This window comes from Callionymus lyra, chromosome 9, assembly GCF_982586985.1.
Source record: "Callionymus lyra chromosome 9, fCalLyr1.hap1.1, whole genome shotgun sequence".
NCBI lineage: Eukaryota > Metazoa > Chordata > Actinopteri > Syngnathiformes > Callionymidae > Callionymus > Callionymus lyra.
In genome coordinates, this window is record NC_141826.1 from 21,266,092 (window position 1) to 21,286,705 (window position 20,614).

General features: G+C 39.0%; 2 protein-coding genes across 2 annotated transcripts; one reads left to right on the forward strand and one right to left on the reverse strand.

The window, feature by feature from the left end:
• Nucleotides 1–537: 537 nt before the first annotated feature.
• Nucleotides 538–9,095, forward strand: LOC148072247 (pre-mRNA-processing factor 39). Its single transcript, XM_087798803.1, has 15 exons — nt 538–609; nt 2,198–2,469; nt 2,589–2,714; nt 3,737–3,855; nt 3,934–4,101; nt 4,174–4,354; nt 4,407–4,511; nt 5,529–5,643; nt 5,707–5,846; nt 5,930–6,056; nt 7,060–7,331; nt 7,395–7,579; nt 7,642–7,716; nt 8,575–8,713; nt 8,788–9,095. The coding sequence occupies exons 1-15, from the start codon at nt 552–554 to the stop codon at nt 8,863–8,865; spliced, it is 2,160 nt and encodes a 719-aa protein (XP_087654929.1). The 5' UTR covers nt 538–551; the 3' UTR covers nt 8,866–9,095.
• A 1,819-nt stretch (nt 9,096–10,914) lies between these two features.
• ubxn1 (UBX domain protein 1) lies at nt 10,915–14,120 on the reverse strand. Its single transcript, XM_087799511.1, has 9 exons — nt 14,098–14,120; nt 13,637–13,698; nt 13,505–13,558; nt 13,288–13,415; nt 13,137–13,215; nt 11,910–12,153; nt 11,733–11,843; nt 11,473–11,656; nt 10,915–11,398 (listed from the first exon to the last, which is right to left on the reverse strand). The coding sequence occupies exons 2-9, from the start codon at nt 13,693–13,695 to the stop codon at nt 11,358–11,360; spliced, it is 900 nt and encodes a 299-aa protein (XP_087655637.1). The 5' UTR covers nt 13,696–13,698; nt 14,098–14,120; the 3' UTR covers nt 10,915–11,357.
• Between the last annotated feature and the right edge of the window lie 6,494 nt (nt 14,121–20,614).

Genomic DNA, 20,614 nt, shown 5'->3' on the forward strand with positions numbered 1-20,614 from the left:
TTTAATGTAAATATGTTTTTAGAAATTTCCTTTATAATTTATATATACGCATTTATGTGTAGTATAATTCCCCGTAGCATTATAGATGAGTTTATTTCAGTATAGTTATTTATTTCCAGTAGATGTCAATATTTCCAATTATTTTTATGTGCAGATTATTATGTAAAATTAATTGTGACATAAATACATTGAATGTACTGGACAATATATCCAAATTTCCAAAGTATATAAAAAAAGGAAACTTTCCTCTCATATAAATTCTGGACCTAAAGTCACGTTTTGTAGTTTTTTCAATTTTTTGAAGTTTTTAAATCTAAAATAAAATTATACATGTCATATTAAAAGTGACATATTAATTGTACTGTCAAAAATGAATATTTACATTACCGTAAAAGTTATATTATATAATATTAAAATGTTCACTTATATACAAATTAATGTTTCCCCTCATATACTTATTTCGTTATATATTATATAAATAAATAAATACAACTTAAATTAACAGGACAAGTAAAAAACGCGACGGTGACGTCACTGCAGCGTGGACTGTCATGGCGGCGCAGGGCTGCGAGGACATGGAAGACAACACGGAGCAGGAAAAACCTTCAGGTAGATTTGAAAACAAACTCTGAATTATAGTCCGTGATGTGTCGCTTTGCAGACTCGTTTCACCGATGTGAGTCGAAGGTGGTTTGGTTTTTCTAAAGCCTCGCATAGACCCTGTAGAAAGACAGACTTGGATGCTAAGCTAGGCTAACCAGGTATAAATATACGTCATTGTTGACCAACATATGTGTTTTTCTCTTTAATTAAATTATCTTTACTTACGTGCAGAGTCAACTGTTTGCAAAGTATTGGTTTCTTTTATATAATAAAAACACTATTCTAATAATGGTTCCCTTTATTTTCCTTTAATTATTTCCCACAAATCCTGTTGGAAGTGACGTTTGACGTTTATTTATGATTTATTTATTTGAAATGTGAACTTAAAAAAACAAAACAATGTGTGATGTGTGTCAAATCATAAAAAAAGTTTTCTAACCACACAGTTTTAAATAAGACTATATGGGAGAAAAGAAAAAAACAGATCCCAGTGAATCACATCATCCATAGGTTTCATAAACACAGTTTGCACACACGATCATGAAATGAAAACAAAATAAAAACCTACACTTTGAGACGTAACAAGCTATAAGTAACACAATTGGTCCTCATGTGCATTTTAATGTTGTTTATTTGAATACGTTGAGACATGAAAGTAAAGAAATCGAATGAAGAAAAAACATGTATCAACCGGATCCAATGACAATTCTCACCTTAACACCGTAGTCACAATGTTGAACGATACAGAAGCGTTTTCTATTAAACGAGGAAAACAATTGATCATTGAAGGAATAATTTAACCGCATCAATTGCGCAATTTTTTTTTTTTTTTTTTTTTTTTTTTTTTTTTTTTAGAATCCCTTATTAGTCCCGCGAGGGGAAATTCAACCATTCACACATACTGATGGGAGTAGGCATGCACACTTGCGCCAAGTTCACCATCAGGAGCAATCAGGGTGAAGTGTCTTGCTCAGGGACACAATTAAGAGAAGTATATGCAGCAAATCAAGAAGATGCAACGAGGAAACCAGAAAAATGTAAGTAAGTAATTTTTATTTGTATAGCGCTTTTCTAGACCAGGGTCACAAAGTGCTTAAACAATCAAAACAATATTCAATAGAGTTTATACTTTAAAGGGCAAGATAAAACTGATAAGTTCCAGAAAATCAAGGAAAAGCCTGAACAAATAAAAACGTCTTAAGATGTTTCTTGAAGGAGTCGGTAGACTCCAAAGAGAGAGGAAGATCGCTTAGGAGGAACAGCCTGGAAGGATTTCTCTCCTCTGGTCCTGAGCCGTGTTCAGGAACCATCAGTAGATTCTGATCCACAGACCTCAGAGCCCGTGCTGGGGTGTAAGTCTGGATCAGATCACTGATGGAAGGTCTGACCATGAATAGATCTGAAAGTAAGAACCAGAATTTTAAAGTTGATCCTGAAAGAAACTGGAAGCCAGTGAAGAGTTTTAAGGATCGGAGAAATGTGAGTTCTTCTAGTGGAGCAAGTCGGTCTTTATTTCGATGTGTGAGCAAAATTTCAACAGGATATAAGTTAAATTTCACTACAGACTCTAATCTCTTGTTTTTTTTTTCTATAGCAATGGAGGTTTCAGACTCTCCTGATCCGCCCCCTGCTGAGGTCACCGGAATGTCTGAGGAAAATGGCGGCACCACCACCACCGCCGCCGTCGTCGTCGCTACAGATCCCCCTCCCGCGCCGATTGCCGACACTTCTTCCATCCCTGAACCTCCTGCTGCTGACGAAGAAGGTTCACTGCCAGCTGCCTTTCAGCGCCTGTGGACGGCTGCGCATGACAACAGTCAAGACTTCAACAGCTGGACCAATCTGTTGCAGTACTGCGAGCAAGAGGTGAGTCACAAATGTTTTTCTATTAGTTTATAAAGGTTTTTTGTATTAATTCTTCACTACAAAAGTACATATATTATGTATGATGATTTTAATCATGTTTGTTTTTTTCTAATTCTAAGGGAAACTACACCCTCTCCTCCAAAGCTCTGGCTGCCTTCCTCGATCACTACCCGCTGTGCTATGGCTACTGGAAGAAGTTCACAGATCTGCAGTGTCGGGCCGGTGACAACAAGAAGGCCGAGGAGGTAAAGTTGGAGAAATTATATTAAAAAAAACAACAAAAAAAAAACGGCTGTAATGTGAAAATGTATTGCTGCAAATGTCGTTCCTGTAACTCTAGAAAGGGTCATAAAGGATATTTAGGGTCTGTTTACTTCTGTGCACCTTAAAAGTTCAACTAATGTTATAATTGAAGTGTGTCTTAAATAGATGTGTGACTCTATTGTGTCATCGGTGTCTGTTTGTTGAAATACTGACATTAGAAAATGATCTTAAGCCCCGCCCACTGAAAACTCTTTGCCACATCTGCTGTGATTGGTCAAACATGGAGGTGCGTCACTGCGCGCCATCAATCCAGGAAGTCTCCACCTCCAAGGGACTCATTGTATAAACAAAGCGGGCGTGATTACTCAGCTGGCTGGAGGAGGAGTGAAGCCATTATTATGTCATAATGGGACTCGTAACCTCTCGCTCGCCCAGATTTTAAGACAGATTTTTAGAACAATTAGTGTCTTTTTGCAGTCGTGACCATTTTTGTTGTTAAAAACATTTTAATAGCAACACAATTGAAGTACAAAAAAAATAAAGAAATACAAAGAAGTGTTTAATGTTAAAACTTAAATACATTTAAACTATAATGTATATAAAATATAAAGAAAGCTATGTTGGGTTTTTTTTTTATATTTCTTTTAGTGTTTTCCAATTGTTTTGAGGAAAATAAATGCTCAAAAAGAGGGGAAAAATGGAAAGAAAGAAAAAGGTATTGAATTAAAAAAAAGTGGTTGCTGTATGTTAAAATAATGTAATGAATACAAAATAAAAACGTTAGTTCAGTTCAAAGTTAAACTGATGCTTAAACATTTCTGCAGCCGTCAAACTATATTATTTTGTACATATTATTCACCACTAGTTCAACTTCTCTTTTTTTTATTTTAAAATGTGAGTATTTCTTGTTAACGTTTTATTTAGTTTTGACTAACATTGTTATGCTGGTGGTCATAATATTTGATATGTATTTAATTTAAAAATTGTTGTTTATTTGTTCCAGGTTTGTCTAAAAGGTCTGCAGTCGATCCCTCTCAGCGTGGATTTGTGGATCCACTACATAAATCTGCTCCTGGGCACGTTAGAGATGAGTCTGCCGGAGTCATGCCAGCGAATCCGTAGGTAAAAAAAACAACCAAAAGAAGTTATCGTCTTTATATTGTCACTCGTCTCACCGATTGTTTGAACTGAACCCGCCAGTGTCTTCGAGGAGGCGGTCTCCGCAGCCGGTCTGGACTTCCGATCGGACCGGCTCTGGGATCTGTACGTGGAGTGGGAGAAGGAGCAGGGGAACGCCAGGAGCGCCATAGCTGTCCTTGAGCGAGTCCTTAAAGTGCCGACACACATGTACAACACGCACTACGTCAAGTAAGAGACGTTTGATCTTCTAAGATTACGTAGAAGACGGTTAAGAGAACCTGTTGTGTGTTTGTGTCGTAGGTACAAGACCCACCTGAGCGGCCATGAACCCAGAGAGCTGCTTTCCCCAGAGGAGTACTCCGAGTTGAGGACGTTGTGTCGCCAGAGTCAGCGAGCGGAGAAGGCCGAGCAGATGCAGGAGGCGGACGTGGACCGACCGCCGGGGGAAGAGGAGCCGGCGACGCCCGAGGGGGCCGACACGGTGAGGAACACTAGTCCGAGGGGGAACCAGCTTCTGATCAGAGTGTCTGCAGGAGGAGCTGATCAAGAAGATCAGAGAACAAGTGTTGATCCAAAGAGACAAAGTCTACAAGGAGAACGAAGCAGAAGTTCGTAAGAGATGGAACTTTGAAGAAGCAGTGAGTCGTGATTTCTTTTTAAGCCACGTGGGTTTACTCCGGGCACTCCGGTTTCCTCCCACAGTCCAAAAACATACAGAGGTTGACTGAGAACAACCATGTGAATGGTCTGTCTTTGTGCGCCCTGTGATGGACTGGCGTCCTGTCCAGGGTGTCCCCTGCCTCTCGCCCAATGCCCCGATAAGGGATAAAGCGTTAGAAAATGAATGAATGAATGAATGAATGAATGAATGAATGAATGAATGAATGAACTAACCTGCCCCCTAGTGTCGCTTTGTATAGTTACAAGATGCAACGTGTTGAACCCTTAACAAACTTTATTCATTTCTACGTTCAATTAAAGTGATCGTTCACCCAAAATTCTATCTTCTGTCGATTAATGTAACGACTGGAGCTCAGTTCTGTCTTCAACACTTAAAAACATCCAAATACCTCCATACTGCTGGTCTGTCCATCTTCTATTGAAGCCTTTAACATGAAAAAATGTTCAGAAAAACCTAAATAAATCTGTATATTTTAGGATTGTTTATAGAAAAAGCTCCACGTCTCTCAACACCACTTACAAGTGTATTCTCATTGCAAATGTCTGAACATTTTAAACTGAAACCAAGTTTAAAATATAGATTTATTTAAGTATTTTCTGAACCATTTCTTATGTCTTGGCGTTAATACAAGATGGACGTTACAGACGAGAAGTATGGAGGTATTTGGATTTTTTTAAGTGTCTTTTTGGACGAAGATGAAGACGAATGAGCTCCAGTCGCTACATTAAAATGAACAAACATTTTTATCTATAATTTAAAAAAAAAACAGATTACTGTTTGGTCGACGTACGGGGGAGGGGGGTAAAAAATGAGGGAAATCTTAATTTTAAGTAAACTATTCATTTAAGTAAAAAATAAAATAAACACTTTGATTTGAATATCACCAAAATTTCTTGATTTTTCTCAATGTTAATTAAGATAAAATCCCTTATAATTTGCCTGAAAATCTACTTTTCCTCTCCACGACTTAAAGATCAAGCGTCCGTACTTCCACGTCAAACCACTGGACCGTCCTCAACTCCAGTCGTGGCATTCTTACCTGGACTGGGAGGTGGAGCAGCTGACAGTCGCTCCTCAATCAAACACGGGTACGAACGTCGACGTGTGAATAATACTTTGGCGTGACTTCATGAACCATTTCATCGAAGCAGAAGCTGAAGCCGCAGGAGAGACGCCGGAGCCCGAAGAAGCCAACGGAGAAGCTTCGGCCGCACGCGACGACACGAGAGTCCGGACGCTGTTCGAGAGATGCCTGATCGCCTGCGCGCTGTACGATGAGTTCTGGATCAGAGTAAGATCGAGCTACTGACGGACGTGTCGTCATGTGTTTGTTGTTGTGACGCCTGTTTTTTTTTTTTCTTTCCTACCTCTCAGTACCTGCAGTACCTGGAGCCCCGGGACGAGGACGCGACGCGTGTCGTGTACAGACGAGTGTGTGAGATCCATCTGCCTCGCAAACCCAACCTCCACATCCAGTGGGCGACGTTCGAGGAGAAACACGGTACCGAGACCAGAGCCTCGCGTCGTCACCCTCGTCGCACCCGTGTCTGGTAGAGACCTGGAAGACATTAGGACGAGAAAACATCTTTACGCTTAAATATTGCTATGATTTCTTTTCAAGATACCCTATTACTATTTTATTATTATTATTATTCAACAACACTGAGTCGAAAAATAAATATATATTTCAAATTATATTCAACTTCATTACATTTCAATTTAAATAAGTCTACACTTGCAACATTTAACCTTCAAATATTTGCGGCGTTTTGTTCATTTTGGTGTTGCAATTAAGCCTCTGGCCACTAGATGGCAGCAGACATGGAATCCTCCGCCACTATAGGAACAATGAAATCCGGCGATGACTGAGGACGAGAGGATACACTCGACTCCAGCAGCTTTTAAAGCTGATGTTTTGACATATTTTGGTTTGAAAACAAATGAAAACAGTTACGACTTCATCAAGAGTCATGTGGTCTGAAAATACCACAACACCAGAGTCAAATACTTGACAATACTACAAATATATCCTTGTTCCTACAGTATCACAATATATCGCAATACAACATATTTTTTTTCCCTGTATTGTGATATTGTATCGTTAGATTTTTGAAAATACACACTCCTACTTGGATATACTAAAACATTTCCAATAGAGGTTGAACTAAAAACTGAGGACAAGAGGATGCAGGACTCCAGTAGCTTTTAAAACCGATGTTTGGCAAGAATTGAAATGAAAGCAATTACAACTTCGTCAAGAGTCATGTGGTCTGTAAATTCTGCAACACCAGAGTCAAGTACTGGCAATACTACAAATATATCCTTGTTACTACAGTATCGCAATATATCTCTGTATCTGCACCGTACCCCCATATTCTTATTAATTCACACAAGTTGTTAAGTCTAAACCAAGTCCTTGTCTTCGTTCTGAACCTAAATCTATGAAGTCAAACGTGTTCTCGTGAGGCTGGACCTCCTCAAGGTTTTCTCCTCGTCACGACCAGGCAACTTCACTGAGGCGCGGAGGATCCTGGAGGCGCTGGAGAGACGCGTTCCGGGGTTGGTGGTGGTCCGACTTCGCAGGGCGGCTTTGGAAAGACGGGCGGGTCAGCTGGACCAATCGGAAGCCTTGCTCCTGGAGGCCGTGGGCGAGTCCAAAGAGAAGCCTGCCCTGCATGCCTTCTACTCCATCAAGCTCGCGCGACTTCTACAGAAACTGGGCCGAAACCCGAGCAAGGCTCGGCTGATCCTCCGGGAGGCGCTGGAGATCAGTCCGGTGGGTGCTTAGCTTCATTTCAAAAGTCAAGGTCCAAATCTTCTGACGAGTCTTGTTCTCCAGGACAACGATAAGCTGCACCTGAACCTGCTGGAGCTGGAGTCTGCCGAGGAAAACCAGGTCTCGGCAGAAGCGGTCCAGGAGTGCGTGACGACGGCGCTGGCCGCTTCGCTGACCCCGCGGACCAAGATCCTGCTGTCCCAGAGGGGTCTTCAGTTCGCCGAAGAAAACGGCAGCTCCATTAAGAGGTGCCGTCGTTATCCGTGGAGTCGTCAGGACGGTTTTATATTCTGAGACTTTCTCTTCACAGAGTTCTGAGCATCTACGACCAGCACCAGCAGCTTCTCACTGAACTGAGAGGCAAGAAGAGAGCAGCAGAGAAAGTGTAAGAGGGTTATTGTGTAGTTTTATTTTCTTTAATTCCTACATGATTATTATTATTATTGCTATAAGGTTTTATCATTAAAAACTCAAAGCAGCAAAAAATGTAACATTTAGTTCATCCTAAAATCATATATATTAACTATTAAGTTGTAGAGTTTTAATGAGCCTTGTTTATTTGTGTTTGACAAAGTATTTGATTGGTACAAAAGTTACATTTAAACAAAGTTTTGATTCTGACAAATTAAAATTAAAATATTCCGATGTAATTGGATTTCGCCAAGTTACGAACTCTATACCTCCCTCTGCTGGCCCAAAAAGGTTTATTTTTTAAGGAGATTTCTAGAAAGTATATCAGCGAATGGTTTAATTGGTGAAACATTTATTATTTTTATTATTATTATTGAACTCAATAATTTGTGTATTTAAAGGTTGAATTAGTATTATTTTTCTAGTTACTGAATTAAAGGGTGTAATATTTAAAGAATAAAAAATATTTTTTTACATATGAAAATCAATTTTCTAATTTCAATATGTTTTACATTTAATTTTAAAATGTTTGTATAAAAGTGCTACCCGACAAAACTGTTACTTTTGAATCCACCAATATATATATATATATATATATATATATATATATAGAATTAAGACATTTTGTCTTTCAAAGTTAGTGGAATTAGAATATTCAACTTTGTGAACAAAGGAACAAATTATTTTAATTCAGTTGTTTAAAAAAAAAAAAACGAATTCAATCTTTCAATAAAAAAACATTAAATTAAATTAATTCAAAAGAATACAAAAAAACATTGAAATGAAATAAATTTCAACACTTACAATGTTAAACGTTCTTCTGGTCGTGTAGAGAAGACGACTCTGAGAAAGTGGAAAAGACCGAAGAGGCCTCAGCGGATCCGGCGCCGGACCAGCAGCCCGAAAACACCACGAGTCCCGCGGAGAACACAGACCCGAGCGGCTACTCTGCGTACGGCAGCTGGTACCAGGTACGGACCGCACACCAGAGCTTGTTCTTAAGAGAATTGAGACGTTGAAGTAACGGACGATCTGGTTTCCGCAGCAACCACAGTACGGCGGCTACGGCTACGGCTACCAGAACGCCTGGAACTACAACCAGAGCTACTATCCCCCCCGCTGAAGCCAGCCCTCTGGAAAAAACAACAACTGACTGTCAATCAAAAAGGAGAAATGGACCCCCGGGTCTCTCAGAAGACGGAGCTGTGACATGTGACTGAGCTTGTGGAACGACTTCAGATCAGCGCCGTCTTCCTGTTTTTAAAAACAAAAAGTATTTTTTTATTTGTGTTCTCAAAGCGTCGGGTGATGCTTGCTTTGGTTTTTCTTGTATATAAATATTGTCACGTTGTTGCTTGTGCTTTTTTTTTTTGTCCAAAGATTTGTTTAACAAAACCGTCTGTTACTGTGAGGATGTTTTCCGTCTTAATCCATCACGTTTGTGTTTTTTCTCCCATCAAATTCCTTCATCAACTTGTGGATTATCTCTGTTCCTTATCTGGTATCTTAAGTAGTGATGTGTTGATGAAGCTTCATGAAACAGTGTCATTATCTTCAGAGTCCACTAGATGGTAGTGATGTGTTGATGAAGCTTCATGAAACGGTGTCATTATTTGTAGAGTCCACTAGATGGTAGTGATGTGTTGATGAAGCTTCATGAATCAGTGTCATTATCTTCAGAGTCCACTAGATGGTAGTGATGTGTTGATGAAGCTTCATGAAGCAGTGTCATTATCATCAGAGTCCACTAGATGGTAGTGATGTGTTGATGAAGCTTCATGAAGCAGTGTCATTATTTGCAGAGTCCACTAGATGGTAGTGATGTGTTGATGAAGCTTCATGAAGCAGCGTCATTATTTTCAGAGTCCACTAGATGGTAGTGATGTGTTGATGAAGCTTCGTGAAGCAGTGTCATTATCTTCAGAGTCCACTAGATGGTAGTGATGTGTTGATGAAGCTTCATGAAGCAGTGTCATTATCTTCAGAGTCCACTAGATGGTAGTGATGTGTTGATGAAGCTTCATGAAGCAGCGTCATTATTTTCAGAGTCCACTAGATGGTAGTGATGTGTTGATGAAGCTTCATGAAGCAGTGTCATTATTTGCAGAGTCCACTAGATGGTAGTGATGTGTTGATGAAGGTTCATGAAGCATTGTCATTATTTTCAGAGTCCACTAGATGGTAGTGATGTGTTGATGAAGCTTCTTGAAGCAGTGTCATTATCTTCAGAGTCCACTAGATGGTAGTGATGTGTTGATGAAGCTTCATGAAACAGTGTCATTATTTTCAGAGTCCGCTAGATGTTAGTGATGTGTTGATGAAGCTTCATGAAGCATTGTCATTATTTTCAGAGTCCACTAGATGGTAGTGATGTGTTGATGAAGCTTCATGAAGCAGTGTCATTATCTTCAGAGTCCACTAGATGGTAGTGATGTGTTGATGAAGCTTCATGAAACAGTGTCATTATTTTCAGAGTCCACTAGATGGTAGTGATGTGTTGATGAAGCTTCATGAAACAGTGTCATTATTTTCAGAGTCCACTAGATGGTAGTGATGTGTTGATGAAGCTTCATGAAACTGTCATTATTTTCAGAATCCACTAGATGGTAGTGATCTGTTGATGAAGCTTCATGAAACAGTGTCATTATCTTCAGAGTCCACTAGATGGTAGTGATGTGTTGATGAAGCTTCATGAAGCAGTGTCATTATCTTCAGAGTCCACTAGATGGTAGTGATGTGTTGATGAAGCTTCATGAAACAGTGTCATTATCTTCAGAGTCCACTAGATGGTAGTGATGTGTTGATGAAGCTTCATGAAACAGTGTCATTATCTTCAGAGTCCACTAGATGGTAGTGATGTGTTGATGAAGCTTCATGAAGCAGTGTCATTACCTTCAGAGTCCACTAGATGGCGTCTCTGCACCATTTTCATTTGTTTTGACTGTTCTAATGAGACATCATTTTTAAACTGATGGCGCCACCTACTGACCTCTGAACAACATGACACTGTTTCATGAAGCTTCATCAACAGATCACTAGTTAAAAGGTCAAATTATCAACATGAGTCTACTTTGATTTTAAACCAACCGTCAGGTGAAATTTTGGCCCCGAATTTGACACGTGATAAATCATCAAAAACTTCTATGACCCATGAATATAATCGTAGACGAGACGTTTCTCAGTGTTCTTTATTTGAACCAGTATTTGGCGAACATTTCAATCGTCTTTATACTTAAACTTATAATAAAAAAAAACTGGTAGCAGAACATCCCAGAATTAGGAAGATCGTCGTGGAAATAAGGCCTGTTAAACTTTTTTTTTTCTTCTTTTTAAATCGCGACCGTCTTTAGGAGAGGAAGTAGCATCAGTCAGCAGCCGTGGGGGGGGGGGGAATCCTCGCCAGAACTCAGGTTTGGTTCTGGCTGACGGTCCGCTCATGTCGTGGTGGAAAGTGGGGGGCTGGGGGCAGAAACCAGGGTCTGTGTGAAAGTGGGGCTCGCTGGTTCCTGAATGAGGCTGAAGATGTAGAGCTCCGGGTCGGTCGGTCGCTCTCTTGTGGTGATGCAGTGAGGTAGACTCACAGGAAGAAAAAAAAAAGAAAAATGACTCCTCAGTTCACTTTTTGGCAACTACCAGCACAGCTGACGGTACCAGACCTGCACAGAAGAAACCGTTACACCGGGTCAGACTATCGTTGGTTTGAAAGTACTTTTTTTTTAAAAACACTTACCAAGTTCTTTAAGAGGCTTCTCCATGTCCAGTTCAGTGTAGACGTGACGGGGGTACGGGGACAGCAGCGTGAAGTCCTGACCCTCGGGTGTGTTGCCGTTCACTTGCACGTAGACCCGCACCGCCGCCAGCGGCTCCTGGGCCTTGAAGACGGCGTTGATGGTGGACCCGTCCAGAAGGCGAACCTTTTAAAAAATATATATATATTAAAAAAGGTCTGGATCCAAATGGAAGGAGTGTGATTTCTTTTTTTGTTGCTACCTGTATCCTGGACTCGTCGTACTCCTTCTTACTGGGCGGCGGGCCCTGACTGGTGGGTGACGTGGGACTGGGCTGAGTGGGTTGGGATGTGCTGGAGCATCCGCCGCCAAACTAATCGTAAAAAAAACAACAACAATCGGTTACTATAGCGACGGGTCAACAAGAGGAGTCGCGTACCTTCTGTGCTCGCTCCTCCCGATCCCTGGCGATCTTGTCTTTAACTCTCTGTCTGGCCATTTTGTCCTCCATCTTTTCCTTCCGGCGCAGATCCGCCATCTTTTTCATCTCGTCGTCCTGGAGTTTCTGTTTGATCTGCTGCAGCTCCTGGCCGTGCTTCCTCCGGCTCTTCTCCCGGTCCAGCTCCTCGGCTCGCTCGCGCTCCCTCCTCTCCGCCTGCTTCACCCGCATCAGCTCCTCCAGTCTGAGGAGCACATGTCGGGGGGGAAAGACGACGACAATCGAGCAATTATTAGGGAAACAAAACAAACAACAAAATCTACTTTTCTCTTCAATCAAAGTGGTTTTCTTTTCGCTGACTTTATTTAAATAAAAATGTTTCAGATCAGAACTCGGCTGAATTAGTACCAAGAATTAGGGGTGTGAGAAAATATTGATACACTTAAATATCACAATATTTTCTCTCTATATTCTATGTCAATATTCAACAGCACTGTATTCATTTTAAGAAGGGATTTCAGATCCTATTTAATGTTTTGATCATAGTCTTTTATGGTTTATATTTCAATAAAGTGGGTGTTAAATAAAAAGATTTCTTTATTTTAAATTGAAATGTTATTATTCAGAGCGTTTGTTAATTTTTGTGTTGCACTTTAACTTAACCGGTTCAAAGTAACAACTAAATCCTAGCGATGACTGAGGACGAGAGGATACAGTCGACTCCAGCAGCTTTTAAAGTTGACGTTTGGACATATTTTGGTGTCAAAACAAATGAAACGGTTACGACTTCGTCAAGAGTCAAATATTTGCGGCATTTCTTCATTTTGGTGTTGCAATTAAGCCTCTGGCAACTAGATGGCAGCAGTCATCGAATCCTCTGCCACTAAAGGAACAATGAAATCCGGCGATGACTGAGGACGAGAGGATACAGTCGACTCCAGCGGCTTTTAAAGCTGATATTTGGACATATTTTGTTTTTGAAACAAATGAAAGCAGTTATGACTTTGTCAAGAGTCAGTTTGTCTGTAAATTCTGCAACACCAGAGTCAAGTACTCGACAATACTACACATATGTCCTTGTTACTACAGCATCACAATGTATCGTATATCATTGCCTGTGTATTTTGATACACTTTGTCAAATCCTTGCCCCACACACACACACACACACATCTACCCAGAATCCTTCAATTCTGCTTCAAAACACCAGGTATTGTTGAGTTCTGACCGTTTAACTTGCTCCTGTTTCTCCTCCTCCGTCATCAGCTTCTTTGAGGCGTCGTCGACGTCGCCGTCGGCTTGCAAGTCTGAGCAGGAACATATACATATATATTTAATATACAGTTAATAGTGTCAAGTCCCGATGGTGATCACGCTACCCTCGTCTGCGCCCGGTAGCGTCGGTTCTTGGCCGCCGGGCTGAGAGTCGCCGTGTCCCCCCAAGACGTCGCCCACCGGAGCTACGTAGGGTTCGTCGATGTCGGGGTCGTCCTCGTGCGCGGCTATCCTACAAGGACACGCCGGGCATAATAACACGTTAATAACCAACTGTATTGTATATATGCAGGTTATTGAAGTTATTAAAAAGGTTATTACCAGTCCATTGCTTGTTCTATCCCCTGGTTCCCAGTGTTAGCCACCGCCTTCTCCCTACAAGTATCAACAATGTGCAGTTTTTATTTTATATTATCCAACAACTTGGGTTAAGAAGAATGAAACTGGACTCACGCTCTGTTCCTGCCGAAGCCCATTTCCAGCAGAGTCTCTAGAGTCGTCATCTCTGCCATTTTCTACAGGAAAAAAAGAGAAAGAAAGACATTAATCCAAGATTAAACTGTAACATTACACATTTATAATAGTGTAGGATTAAAACACAGCAGCTATTATGATACAAGACCACCAGATCTACTCAAAATGTACATTTTTTTCCAAGTATTGACTAAAAGCAGTATTTTATTTAACTATAAACTAATCGTCATGTCTAAGCTAAAACTAGCATAAATGTGGCTAACATCCATAAAGCTTGAGCTAGCTTAGCAACAGCGCTGTTTTAAAACATGTGATGCACATATTTATCATCACCACCACACCATGGCTTGTTGTGTCTTAAAAACATAACATATATATCCGTGTTATTGGATTAATTTACTCGGTTTTCGCAGTAATATTCAAACAAACATGCTACTCACTCATCAGCCTCTCTGTGACGCACTCACGCTACGGAAAGTAAAAAGGTTTAAAAAAGGGAAAAGAGAACAAAGTGAATTGAACCAAAATATAAACGCAACACCTTTGTTTTTGCTCCCATTTTTTATGACATAATGATTTATAACATTTTCTACATACACAAAATAACCATTTATAGATAAATAATTAAATATTATTATTATTATAATTATTATTATTATTTATTATTTCTCTCAAATGTTGTTTACAAATCCGTCTTGTGTCGTCAAACCAGGAAGTGATGGTCTATTAGTTAACATACATGTTCTATGTGACAGTTTGATTTGTGTTCACTCATAAAAAAAGTTTTTTTTTAAATACTTTTGCTTTCACGCTGTGTGACATCATCACGTATATGGAACTTACACATCACTACATCTTAATGCCACATGCTAGTTTTGAGGGGGCGTGCAATTGTGTTTCAGAGTATTTGGCAGTACATCCACCAGTTCGTCATCGTAACCGACTTGACTGGGAAAATATTCACATTCTCATTCTGACCTGCTCTAGTAGAAGAACTCACATTTCCCCCGATCCTTAAAACTCTTCACTTTAAAACTTTAAAATTCTGGTTCTTACTTTCAGATCTATTCATGGTCAGACCTTCCATCAGTGATCTCATCCAGACTTACACCCCAGCTCGGGCTCTGAGGTCTGTGGATCAGAATCTACTGATGGTTCCTGAACACACTTCCGGACCAGAGGAGAGAAATCCTTCCAGACTGTTGCTCCTAAGCTTTGGAACCATCTCTGTGTTTGATGATCTACTGACTCCTTCAAGAAACATCTTAAGACGTTCTTATTTGTGCTTTTCCCTGATTTTTTGAGACTCCTGTGTTTTTTCCGGCGGTATCTTGTCCTTTTTTAAGCATATATTTTATCTGGTATTGTTTTAATTGTTTAAGCGCTTTGTGACCCTGGTCTAGAAAAGTGCTTTACAAATATTACTTACTTGTATGCACAGAGATACCATGACGAGACCCTGAAGCCCATTGTTGTGCCATAAATCCGAGGACATCACATCTCAGGTTGCATGATAATGCACGGCCCCATGTTCAAGGATCTGTACACAAGGAGCTGAAAACTATGGCGTTTTATTGGTGCCTATTTGTTGAGCGTGCAGTTCGAAATTTTGAGCACCTGAGAATATGTTTTGCACGCAATTTTTATTCCCTGGTTTGAGCAAACAATAATCTATTTTACATTCAAAATAAATCTCACTTTGCGCACGCTATGCGACTGCTTTACGATCGCTCAACTTCATCTCCCTGCTTTTTACGATCGTCGACTTCTACACTTCATTTGTGCCAATGAGCCAACCAATCACAGAGACCGGGGAGAAAGCTTGTTTCTGATTGGCTGTTTGGTTTCATGAACAACGGGCAGAAGCAACCGTGCAAAACTATTGTTCATTCGACATTTTTTTTAACTTTTTCTTGCTGGCTGAAGTGAGCGGTTTAATGTTCAGAAACACTTGAATGCAACACTTTTCTTCCCGGCACGTTGCTGCTGTTGGAAACCAAACAGCCAATCAGAAATAAGCTTTCTCCCCGGTCTCTGTGATTGGTTGGCTCGTTGGCACAAATGCAGTGCTGTGTAGAAGATGCACAAAGGTAGATTTATTGAACGTAAAAGAGATTTTTGTTTCTTCAAACCACTTTATTTTTTAGTAAAAGTAGAACTGACATGCGTGCGCGCAAAACATATTCTCAGGTGCACAAAATTTCGAACTGCGCCCTCAACAAATAGGCACAAATAAGACGCCATAGAAAACATCCCAGTTCTTGCACAGCCAGCAAACTCACCTGCACATATCAGCCATCGAACACGTTTGGGATGCTCTGGATCGGCGAGTACGACAGTGTGTTCCAGTTCCACGACCAACAACCTGATCAACTCCATGCGAAAGAGGACGTGTTGCACTGAATAAAAATGGTGGTCACATCAAATACTGACTGGTTTTCTGAGTCCCCAGAATAAAACTAAAACTGCACGTTTCAGAGCGACCTTTTATTGTGGTCAGTCAAGGCACACCTGTGCTATAATCCTGCCGTCCAATGTGAGTGGAGGCGGATGTTCTCGGTAAAGGAGAAGTGCTCACTACCACAGGATTTAGACAGAATTGTGAACTATATTTGAGAGAAATGGTTATTTTGTGTATTAAGAAAAGCACCACGAAATAAGCATACAAACAGCTTATGTTAAAATGTAGTGAAATGTTGATGTATTATGGCATATTTTAAAATAATAATAAAAACGATTTTATTTGTATTACTTTTGTTTTATTAGAATGTTTCGTTTTTTTTGTGTGTGAGTCAAACCTGTGCAAAGAGTTTGATCCTCATTGTTGAAGGCAAACCATCCAACAGGTACGACCGGTTGTTGATCATTCATTGTTAAGGAAAATGAAAAAAAAGAAACAGTTTCTCTCTGTTAATGACAATTAAAAAATTAAAGACTTGGACCAATACTTATGTTTTTATACTATCAATGCGGGTTAAATATATACAACTACCATCACTAGTACTACCTATGTATTACTATTGTAGTAGGTATTGCGCAACGTTTCACAACAGCATTTCGAGGGTTGCTGAGTCATCAGATTCCACCACAGCTTCCTCTTCCCATGTCGCTTCACGTTTAGACAAGTGGGCGAGTATTTGTTATGGGCCCTCTATGATTAATACATGGTTAAAATTGCGACAAATATTGAAGTATAACATAAGTTCAAGCGGGAAATACAGGACTGAAAGTATCTGGATGTTCTGTTCTATGTTAGTCTTTGTAACCTTTGTCTTTGTTGTTTTTCTTTGATCTATGTTCTTTATCTTTAGACTTAGATTGTGTAATCTTGTTCTTTCTCTTTATGTTCTTGTTCATATTTTATTTTGATTTATTTTTTATGAAAAATTGCTGTATTTTCTGTGTCTATTGGGGATCAATAAAGTTTTACCTTACCTTACCTTACTATAGGGGGGGGACCATCCTACCTTTGACACCATTTGTGAAGGCGAGTTGCCTCTTTACACTCAACCATTTTGTTCATTTTTATTTTTTCTCGGCTCTAAAATAAACCGTCAAACGTCCCTTGACTCGCGTCAGCAACGGTCTTCGCATCAAAGGTGACCCTACGCTCGTTCCTTATCAGCATTACGAGCTGAGATCAGCTCAATTGAACTTTGACCTCAATTTAACTACCAACCTTTTCACAATCAGATCACAGCTACGTCGCCCGGCTACAGTGAACCGAACAAACCTATGTCCGTCCAACTATCGAGTCAATAAAGTTAATTTATTACTCGCTCTTGAGAGACACACCTCTTGTCTGTGGATGGACCTGCTCTGTTTAAACTTCTCAATTAGATCTTTTCTCCTTATTTTTTAATAACTTTTCAATTTAATTTCATAGTCATGGAGGATTATGGGCTCTGTGTATCAAAATAATCAAATAATTGGATGAATAAATCCCCAGAATTACGCCGGATTCAACACTTGAATCAGTTTTTATTGGATCATCATTATGTCTCGATGGACTATATCTGTCATATACGGAGGATAAATGTTCAAATTCCACTGCTTGTCAGTGTCATTTGATGATTTCGCGACAAGGTTGGGTCGGTTACATATTTACAGTAACTATAATGATTAATTTGGTCGCCCCCCCCCCCCCCACACACACACACACACACGTCTTAAGACGGCTGGGCTCGTCTCACGGTTTCACCATTGAGCAGAAGAAGACGCTTCAACCACCTCTTCACCTCTTCTCTCTGCTGTCGGTTTTTTCTTAACGTCATTTTGATTTTTTTTTTTATTTTTTCTCAGTTTCTCCAAGATAGAACGTTCCATGGGTGAGTATTAAGTGATTTAAGATCATATTTTTTCTTAATTTTTTTATTTTCTGGAACGCACTCATAAATGTATAGATATTCTTTTTAAAATATCTCAGTATTTTATGTTTTAATGACATTTAGTAAATTGAGATTATAGTCAACAACTTGTATTAACTCTTCTTAAAAATAAGTTATTTAAAAAATACTTTTAATCATCTAGTAAATGTTGTGTATATTCATGACATATCTTGCTACTTTTACATACAGTTATAAGCAATTTCGTGTTCAAATCTTTCTTTACAAATGAGTATTTTAAGAGAGTAAAGTTATTTATCAGGATGGGAAACTATCGGAGGAATCCAACGGGAATCAGTTCACTCACTTAAATTGCTTTATGGCGGTGTTGTTTCAAACGAGAGGAGTCAAAGGTCAGCCAAGTTTCATCAAAGGCAGGTAAAAAACAAACAAACGTATCTTCTTACCAGAGTCCTCAACATTTCTTTCAAACATGCCTAGTATCTGAAGAAAGTGTGTGAGATTAAAATAATTATATTAAACAAAATAGTTAAGTAGGTTTGTAGAGATAGTTTTTTTTAACTTAATTAAAGTTTTAAAACTTAGACAATCACTTCGGAAGTACCAGAAGTTGGAATTCCTATCTCAATATTCCGACTGAAATCTCTAGCTCTATGTTGGGGGGCAAAGGTCACTTCGTCAGCACTTATTCCGCTTTTATTGCGGCGACAACAGGGTAAAGAATCACCCGACGATTATTAAGTCAAAAAGTAGGACACCTTCATGAACAACGACAGCCTTTCTTTGAGTCAAATATTCATTGTAAAAGTTATAAAAAAAATTAAAGCGATTCCCTTTGAGGGCGGTTTCAAAGTGACTGACCCTGATTTTTTTTTTTTTTTACTGCAGCCACATCTAATCTGAGAGGTTGTAAAAACCTGTGAGGTGGTTGATACTTTCAAGTGGGTGTTTATGGCTTGTGGGTGGTGGAATCACATGAGGTTCCGCCTGTAAAAGCTCAAATAAAACGAGGTTAAGACAGGAGAGGGCAGCATTGATCGTGTTCTTTCTACAGTCTTCTTCCTTTTACACAAATCTAGGGTGTAAATGTTGTTTGAATGAAGCCACACTTGCTGTTTGCGTGGGTCTCACCAGCTGTAACAGCATCTCCATATGGAAAATCTTGAGGCTTCCAGTGGAGCTGCTGTTATCTGTGGAGGGACGCCTCTTGTCACCGGCCACTCTCTGAACACAAACTGTAACGCTTGTCTAACACCTGGTAATGAACTCCAATAAAGATGAATATTGTTCAAATAAACTGCACATTTTAACATACTGTGTCTGATTTTTGTCTTTAAAAAACGTTTTTTTTGTTGTGATTCTTTGTCTGATTACAATTGAAGAAAATAACTAATATCCAACGTGAACAACACAATCATGTGGCTATGAATTATGGCTGTAGTTTATTAATTTAAAACAGAATTAGAATTGGAAAAATTGTATTGTCTGTGCTGGAAATGCAATACTTTATTTGTTTGTGGTGGCAACATAAAATAAAATAATAAGATGTAAATAATTAAAATAGTAATAATAGATAAATAGATGAAAATAAAAATAAAGCAAAATACGTTTGATTTAATCAAATCAATTTAATGTCTTTTTTATTCAATATTTATTATTCAAAAAAGCGATTTTTTTTTTATGGTTAAACCAGTGGTAGCAAAAAGGAAGTCCTTACTAATTAAAAGTATCTTGTACTAAGAATATTTTCATTTAAGTAACTGTTTCTTACTAGATTATCTATCTATCTATCTATCTATCTATCTATCTATCTATCGATGAATATGATGCCCACACCAATAATATCGAAACAAAAATATAAATTAAAAGATACTTTATGATCCCGAAGGAGAAATTCTTTCAATCGATTGAAAAATATATAACAAGGGTATAATACTACCATGTAATAACTCAGGGGGGGACAAAAGACTGATTCAATCTCAGACCTAGAACTACAACAACACAGATCTATTTCACCTTTAATACACTTTTAGGTTTTCATGTTATCAGCACATTTTTAATGTGTTATAGTGATATAAACTGTAGGTAAGTAAGTGATAGTTATTTGTAAAGCGCCTTTCTAGACAGACAGACAGATAGACAGATAGATAGATAGATAGATAGATAGATAGATAGATAGATAGATAGATAGATAGATAGATAGATAGATAGATAGATAGATAGATAGATAGATAGATAGATAGATAGATAGATGGATAGATGGATAGATGGATAGATGGATAGATGGATAGATGGATAGATGGATAGATGGATAGATGGATAGACGGATAGATAGATAGATAGATAGATAGATAGATAGATAGATAGATAGATAGATAGATAGATAGATAGATAGATAGATAGATAGATAGATAGATAGATAGATAGATAGATAGATAGATAGATAGAGATAGATAGATACATACATAATATGTGAGTTCTTCTACTAGAGCGAGTCAGAATTCTTGCTGCAGAGTTTTGTATTAACTGCAGGCGAGACAGCTCCTTCTTGTTTACCTTTTAGATCTATATCTTCTTTAAGTTGTGTACATAACATAGTTGTCAGCTTTCC